The 8,338-nt window shown below is 40.7% G+C and overlaps 1 protein-coding gene across 1 annotated transcript; it reads right to left on the bottom strand.

The window, feature by feature from the left end:
- Window positions 1-191: 191 nt before the first annotated feature.
- Window positions 192-7,154, bottom strand: armc6 (armadillo repeat containing 6). The gene is made up of 8 exons (XM_017697125.2): window positions 6,983-7,154; window positions 6,461-6,604; window positions 5,823-5,908; window positions 4,945-5,512; window positions 2,777-2,922; window positions 2,468-2,599; window positions 1,993-2,130; window positions 192-1,057 (listed from the first exon to the last, which is right to left on the bottom strand). Exons 2-8 carry the CDS (start codon window positions 6,594-6,596, stop codon window positions 845-847), a joined length of 1,419 nt encoding a protein of 472 aa, XP_017552614.1. The 5' UTR covers window positions 6,597-6,604; window positions 6,983-7,154; the 3' UTR covers window positions 192-844.
- Window positions 7,155-8,338: the final 1,184 nt, after the last annotated feature.

The following is an 8,338-nucleotide window of genomic DNA, read 5'->3' as shown; positions in this document are numbered from 1 at the left end:
CACAAGCCCTGCCGTCCCACCTGCTTTACTCTGATGGGATGCACCCAGATGCTACGTTATGCTCATAGACCCAGTTTTTAGATAGTAAATGAGAGAAGCTCAGACAAGACATTATCTGTGATACTGCTTTAAAATTTGATACATTGTTCTGAATGCTTTTCAAATCTGGGTTGAAATCATCACACAATTAGTCATAAACCAGGTAGGTTTATTCACATTTTTAGGCTGGGACTGTTTTACACATGTACTTATCAAGCCACTGTCAGGGTATCATAGAAGTCTTTACATTTTCAGTCTGTTTTTTTTTTTACTTCCTGGCCAATATTGTGTCATACTTCTCTATGGAATATTAGGGAATGCAAATAAATGTAGCTCCTCTCATGCACAACAACAACAACAACAACAATAATGGAAAGATCACAGCATGAAGGGCACCATCCAAACATTACTTCGTGTTCATATACTGTCACAACGTGACTGAAGAGAAAAGCACTTTCTGAACTAAGTACACTTATTCCAAAGACCATTCCAGTGAATCTGTCCAGTAAGGAAAGATATTCATTTAGATAAAAAAAAAAAAAAAAAACAACATACTTGGACACAAAGAAAACATTACAAAAACATTACAAAAATAAAGAACATAAAGGGTATTAAAACATAAAAACTGAAAAAAAAATATTTACACTAACAAAATATATTAAGGAAAATGTATGATCAGGGCATCAGTAACTGGTCTTGGCCTTAATTTTGTATGACTGAAGACTTTTTAAACCCTCACTGCTCAGTCTCTCTTCCATGCGGTTCCACAGTAAATGAAGCAAAGCTATCTAGAAACTCCAGTTTTTTAGTTAGTGAGACTTCCTTTCTTGCCAGTCCAGAGCTCTCTCAGTTCTACCTGGCAACCCAGGTCTCTAAGGGCGGCCCTTCCCACGTCACCACAGTCCCTGTGAGAGGCCAGAGCCTGACCAATCAGAGCTTCCGCTCCCATCTCCAGGATGGGCTGGCTGAAATCGCGTGTGCGTGCAACCAGGTTCCTCAACAGCATGCAGGATTGTTTCTGTAACAGCATAAAGAGAAAACAGTAGAAAAAACTATGGCTTAACCATGTGTTGTTGATTTTCTAAGTGAAAATAAGTTAAAACATTCTCTACAGAGAAGACATTTCTGCTCATTTTAATGTAACATTGCTGTTTATTTGCTGAATATTTCATTTCATGTCATTTTTTTTCATTATGTTAATCTCAGCAACTCCATAGAAATCCATGTGGATTCTAAAACCAATGCCATTAAATATTAATTGCCATAAATTAAATCTGTTACGCATACAGGATGCATGTATTTTGATCAGGGTTTTCAGACCTTTGCAGGCAACTGTAGCTTACATTTTATTCTTTGTTGTTTAAGGTGAGACACTATGATGCCAAATCAACTTCAAATTCTAAAGTTTCGTTTAAGCTACATTTACTACAAATGTACAAACAAAAGAAAAAAAAAAGATTATCAGAGGGTCCACCGCTATCGACCCCATCAACCCTGATTGGTGCAAGAATGTTTATGAAATGTAATACTGAACTTAACTTGACCTAGAGCAGAAAAAATCATATCCTAGTAAAAAGAGATCCATCACTGTGAGACAGAAAACGCAGGGTTAGATTTCACTAAGCTTAAATTTAGCTGGCTAAGCCATGAATCCAGCTTTGTGAGAGAGACCCCAAGTGAGCATTTCTGACTTGTCTTTGTGTTGATAAACATCTTAATTTAAAAATAAGAGATATTAATTAAGCTGTAACAAATTCAATTTTTTTCTGTGTTCAATCCAATAAACACTGTGTGTCTAGACAATTACAATTGTTTTTAATATTCTGCCATAGTATCATTTTAGTATCAAACATTGTGATTTTACAGTTGGTATTGGTATCAAAATCACAATTCTGGGATCATGACAACCTGATAGCTAAATGTAGAATTGCCCCATCATGATGATGTCCTGACCTGCACATTGACTTCTGCCGGATGGGCCTTCATAGCCTGCAGGGCAGCCAGTGCCCCCCCACTCTCCATGATGACTTTGCAGTTGCTGGGCTTCCGCAGAGCAAGCACACAGAGAGCAGCACAGCCCTGTTCACACACCTGAGATGAAAGCAAAGACAGTGATGATTTTAAAGCGATCCAACAGGTTATGTAAACAACATTTAATATTTCAAGATTCAGTCTGGTAACTTTCTTTATGAATTTTGGCTCACGAGTTAGCAAAACAAGCTGTTTTTCACAGCATTTTAAGCTTCATTAAGTTCATTAGAGCAATCACAGCATACTACCATCATTAAAACACTGGCCATTGTTTTTAAATACCTCATCTGAGCTCTTTTTATTTAGGCTTAACCCACCAATCAGCACAGACACATGCCTGATCCAGCACTTTAAAAAATGACTGCATAATTCCATGATTGCACAACAGAGGACACACCTGTGCATTACCCATGTGGCGGTTTATCGCCATGACAATAAGTTCAGTCCCGCCTGCGTTCACAACGGCATCTTTCACGTCATCGTTCCCTGCAATTGCTCGTAGTGCACTTAGCACCTGTTTTACAAGGTCCTGTACGAAAAAAGTACAGGTGACAGACAATTCTTTAGTAGGTGCTGTCTTGTAGCATGGTTGTTACTGTTTGAATCACACGTACTGGCTTGTCAGTTGCACAGTTAACACATTTTTAAGCACATTACTCAAAAAAAAGTGATGAAGAATGATGAACACAATGTTCAAAGTCGTCACCTGACAATCCAAACTATCTGCCAGCAGCGTCATCATAAACTTCAGCCCTCCCAGGTCCACAATATCCTGGCAGAACTCATTCCTCACAGCCAGCCGGGACAGCGTGGCACACAGCTCACTGAGGACTGACATGTTCTCCGGGTGGGCTGGATGGGAGTAAGAATATCAACCCAGTATTTAACAAGCTTATTTATAGTGTTCTCTTATTCTCAGTATGCAAGGTCACACATGCATTTGTTCACTCATGAAGTATACTGCACACTGCGTTTATAGGTACACCCACTCAGTGGCCATTTTATCAGAAACACCTACCTTGCATGATTAAAGGGTTCTTGAAAGCATTCTTCAGATTAATGAAGGGTCCATTTTACATGGTCCTATATAGAACCTTTTTGAAAAATGTTCTATAGAGCAACAAAAATGGTTCTTGTATTGTTACAACTTGACACTGTAACAAAAGAAGAACCTTTTACGGTGCTATACAGAACCCTTTTCAAAAATGTGCTGTATAGAACCATGTACAACATATTTTCCATCAGTCTGAAGAACAATTTAGCAATGCAAAGAACTCTTTAATCATGCAAAGGGTTCTTTGAGTGTTGATGGTTCTATCTAGAACCCTTTTCTGTACTAAAGAACCTTTGAAGAACCACCATTTTGAATAGTGTAGGTTTACAGTTGCTGACTGCATCCCCCTCCCACCCCAAGGGAAAAGGACCACCACCAGGTATATGCTGCACTGGATAATTTGTAGCACTGCTGCTAGGTGCATTTTTCCAACTTAGTCACTGACAAATTCCCCCATTACACAACACTCGCAAGCTGAAGGCTTGCACATGCTTCTTCTGAGTCACATGAACCAAACCTCCGCATCTGACCCTAACGCAACGTAATTGAACAGCTCAGCGGACTTGGGGGAGAATGCTCATGCTGCTTTATATGTTAGCATTGAGAAGAACAATAAAAATAAAAAAAAACAACAACAACAAAAACTTTGGTCTGTGCCTTACTGCGATACATGACCAAAGGCAGCAGGAAGCCACTAAAATGTTGGTAAGGCGACAACATTGCTGCGAAAATTGATGATTATCAGAGAACAGTTTTAGCAGTGTATATATTATTTAAGGTGGACAAAAGACAAGAGGATGCTCTGTAAGCTTTCATTTTATGTTGTATAATAGGTTTCCACTATGGTTGATGGCAAAAGTTGGGAGAACTGAACTCTTGCCGACCAGTGGAAAGCTGCTGCTGGCGGTTGCACAATTTCTGTCGCAGATACAATGAAAACAATACAACATCCAGTTTACCATCAAACGCCAACTGCCAACATGTGAACACAGTGTAACTGCCAAACCCTGCCTAAGTGAGCTAACAGATGCCTACAACTGTATAGCAGAGAGAGAGAGAGAAGCAGGGCCAATTATGCTCTCTTCAACTGCTGGCTGCAGATGGCTGTGGCATCGTTGGGCAATATTTTTTCTCTCTCTCTCTCTCACTCTCTCATTATATATAATATTATATATATATATATATATATATATATATATATATATATATATATATATATATATATATATATATATATATATATATATATATATACGCACGCACGCACGCACATCTATCTTTGTTTTCCCGGAATGAACCTAATTCAAATCCTGAGAAGTGATTTCAGTATTTGAACACCGCTACCTCAAACAGTTAAATAAACAAACGAGTACCCATGCATATCCTTACTTTCAGGACCATACCTGTGGCAGGAGGGATGTTGGAGTGAGGTTTTGATTGGTGATGATCATTTGCAAACTTCAGTCTTGAAGCAATGTTATTGTATTAGATGGCATAAAAGTATGTCCGTTCTATTATGCCATCTCCACAATGGCATAATAGAATGGCAAATGGCAAATCTCCACAGATTTGCATTTCGATATCACAATGTCACAATGTATTGTTACACCCCCACAATGCAGTGATTAAATAATCTGAGTGGGCATGCCAAACACCTGCCCAGTGATGTATAGATGATCAACACAAACCATGCATGGAATAAGTGAGCTAAAATCTCTAACTTTACAATGTGTGCCTGATAAAGTAGCTAGTAAAAGTAAACAGACAATGATCACTACATGTTTCTACAGTATAACACCATTGACAATACCACAGCTTACCTTTAGCAGCTTCTACAATGACTTTTAATCCGTTGTGCTCCAAAACTATCATTTTTGCATGTTCGTGCGCATGGCCAAAAGGAACACGCACATCGTCATCAAAAGTCATGACCCTGAGGGCAACACAAGCTTCCTTGACCACCTCAGATCGTTCTACATATCGGGTGATGGTGCCAGTGAGCAAGGCCAGAACACCAGCCTTCACCAAGTCCTGCCTGTTCTGCTCATGCTTCAGACAGCAGTGGCGTACCGCCCGGATGGCCAAGCAGGTAAGGGCTGGGTCTCCCTGGTGGGTGCGTAAGGTGGCAATCAAAAACTCCTGGCCCACGCCATCCAGAAGGTCTGGCTGCCCGTCTGTGAGGGAATAGAGAGCAGCTAGAGCAGCTGAGAGTGTCTCTTTGTCCTCACCAGCACTCTGGCAGCAGGAGAGGATGGTGGGATAGGCCTCTTTCTGTGCAGCTAGGTAACGTTGAGCAAAGCCAAGGGAGCACTGCTCTGTGAAGAGCTTCAAACCTTCCAACATGGATGTAGAGGAGGACTCTAAAGTACTTCTGAGAGAATCCAGGGCCTGGAGAAAAATTGGCAGACTTCAATTTATGTGCATTATATGCATTTGCAATACATGTTGTTGCGGTCATATCAAAACCTTGTTACTTTTTTTTTTAAATCCTATTTGAAAATGCTAGTAGCTCCTTCAGTATGGGGCATTTCATGACAAATGGACTATTACAAATAGTCCAAAATTTTCTTGTCATCACTTTAACATGTATTACAATTAAGAATATATTTTTTAGAGATACAAAGTTTTGTTCTGACAATGACAATATGACCTCTCAACAGCAGCAGCTTCATTTTCATTAAAAGAAACTAAATTCTACCTGAAGAACTTCATGAGTCTGATCCTCTGTGGTCTCTTCAGAGGAAGCTTTTGGCACTGCCTTCACAATGTTACTGAGGTCCACACCTTCAAAAGAACAGGCATTACAAATTCAATTAAAAAGTAATTCACCATGCAACCAGATGTTCTGTTCAAGAAAAATGTATCCAGTCAGAATTTTTCACAGCAGTGACATCTGAAGAGTTTAATGCCCCAGAAAGCTACTGGTAATGGTTATACTTTGCCTAAGGCTTGAGACATTGTTTAGAACAGTGTTTTTCCGCATTCAGGAGAGGGAGTACATGCAGGGCATTGTGAGACAAAATGGTACCCAAAGTACATACCAAAAATGTATTTGTTTAGATTTACCACAATTTTACCATCATCATTACACATAAAACCTCAGAAGACACGTGCAGGTTCATGTCATGAAGGATAGTAAATAAAAAGAATACAGACATCACAACTCCTGCTTTCTATCACCACCACTGTAAAGAAGAGTTGGTAAGTTTATCTAAACTGAATCATTTCACATCACATTATGAATGATGACTCTATTTATACTTCCACGACTGAATTGTGCGCACATTTTGAGATGAAATCCCCCTTTAAAGCATTATAATGAACTCGTGACATTACCCTGAGACTCAAACTGCTCAATAGCTTCTCTCAGGGCTTCATTCTCATCCATCTCGAACTCGTCGATGTTCTCCCTGACGACAGCGTCAAACGTCTCCTGAGTGATCCTGCGTTTTGCCATATCTGCAAAGTGCATTGGACCAGCTGCACAAGAGAGCGATGATGAAGAAGTTACATTTCTTTCTACTTTTTTCACTCACAGACAGGACACAGTCCCACGTCAGACGCTTATATTAATGACATGTAATCCAGCTGGACGAAGCTGAAGTTCGCTTCTTATTCGAATTCCCCGTTCCACCTTAAATGGTGCAGCCGTTAGCTACATTGTGGAGCCTGAGGCTGAATGTAATGCTGCACCATTTAAGGAGGAACGGGGAATTTGAATAAGAAGCCAAATTCAGCCTCGTACCAGAAGGCTACTGACCAGCTAGTGAGCTAACAAAACTGGCTATTCACTGCAGACAGCTAAAGCGAATGCATGAAAGAATGAATGAATGTCGTCTCTGCATTCAGTAAATTTACCAAGAGTCGCTTCAATCACTGAGCTTTATCGTCCCGGAATGGCACTTATTCAGAAGGTTAGTTCCAAAAGTCTAGAAGTCAGTTAGATACATCTCTAATATCAGTCGTGCCACTCGCAGCAGCGCGCTAAAGATAAAGCTACAGTCCCACCCAACTTAGCCGAAGAGCATTGTACGTTAACAGAGTAAGGATAGGCACATTGCACTCTACGCAATTTAAGTAACCGTTTATGAATCGCAAACCTTACGTAGGTCCGTTTGTTAATAAGAGTCGGGATGAATATATGGACTACGAATTAGGTTCCGTGTCTGCAAATTTCTTTGTTCAAAGCAAAAAATAAAAATAATAATACGTTATAACCTCCCTTGTCGGGGAGATGAACTTGTCGGGAAGCTACATTGCACTTTAGCTGCGATCATAAATGTTTTACTTAATCATTTAGCGGATTCGTTATTTGACATGAACATGTAATTCTATGGAATGTGGACGCTAAGAGGAAAACAACTGCCTCAAGGATCAAATAACAGGTCTCTCTCTCTCTCTCTCTCTCTCTCTCTCTCTCTCTCTCTCTCTCTCTCTGTCTGCCCCCCCCCCCCTCTCTCTCGCTCTCTCGCTCTCTCTGGGTCTCTCTCTCTGGGTCTCTCTCTCTCTCTCTGCCCCCCCCCCCTCTCTGGGTCTCTCTCTCTCTCTCTCTCTCTCTCTCTCTCTCTCTCTCTGGGTCTCTCTCTCTCTCTCTGCCCCCCCCCCCCCTCTCTGGGTCTCTCTCTCTCTCTCTCTCTCTCTCTCTCTCTCTCTCTCTCTCTCTCTCTCTGCCCCCCCCCCCTCTCTCTGGGTCTATCTCTCTCTCTCTCTCTCTCTGTCTGGGTCGTCCCCCCCCTCTCTCGCCCCCCCCCCCCCCCCCCTCTCTGGGTCTCTCTCTCTCTCTCACTGCCCCCCCCCCCCCCACCCTCTGTTAAAGGCAAAACACTGATGAATCTGAAAACAAGCTTTCTTTCAGTGCTTTTTCTCCTCAAAGCATCATGCGCATATCTCTCTGCTATGAGTGGATCAAAAACATGAATTTTTAAAATGTATTATAAAATACATTTTCATTCATCAAGCAGTGTCTTCATAACCATTTCATTAAACTCTTCAGATGTCTGGTTCCTATCAAAACCACAGTGAACAATTGTGACTGTAGCTTTCTCTAGAACAGAGTATTTCACATCAAACCGATCTCAGTGACTTTGACTGCATCGTAACCATTGACTCAGTGATTTTTTTTTTGTAGCTTCTAAAATCTACTTCAAAGTAAAGCTATTACATCAAATGCGGACATATATGCTGCCTAGTACCTGAAACATTGTTTTATAGTAA

This window comes from Pygocentrus nattereri, chromosome 19 (genome assembly GCF_015220715.1).
Source record: "Pygocentrus nattereri isolate fPygNat1 chromosome 19, fPygNat1.pri, whole genome shotgun sequence".
In the NCBI taxonomy this organism is placed as follows: domain Eukaryota; kingdom Metazoa; phylum Chordata; class Actinopteri; order Characiformes; family Serrasalmidae; genus Pygocentrus; species Pygocentrus nattereri.
The sequence above is the reverse complement of the archived record's forward strand: the minus strand, read 5'-3'. Positions and strand labels throughout refer to the sequence as shown.

What these genes read in the sequence shown, in the direction of transcription:
- armc6 (XM_017697125.2), bottom strand. Translation starts at nt 6,596, where the DNA reads ATGCACTTTGCAGATATGGCAAAACGCAGGATCACTCAGGAGACGTTT. An exon ending in CATTGTAGAAGCTGCTAAAG is followed by an intron (nt 2,923 to 4,944) that starts GTAAGCTGTGGT and finishes ACTCCCATCCAG; the next exon opens with CCCACCCGGAGAACATGTCA. An exon ending in GCCACATGGGTAATGCACAG is followed by an intron (nt 2,131 to 2,467) that starts GTGTGTCCTCTG and finishes CTTTCATCTCAG; the next exon opens with GTGTGTGAACAGGGCTGTGC.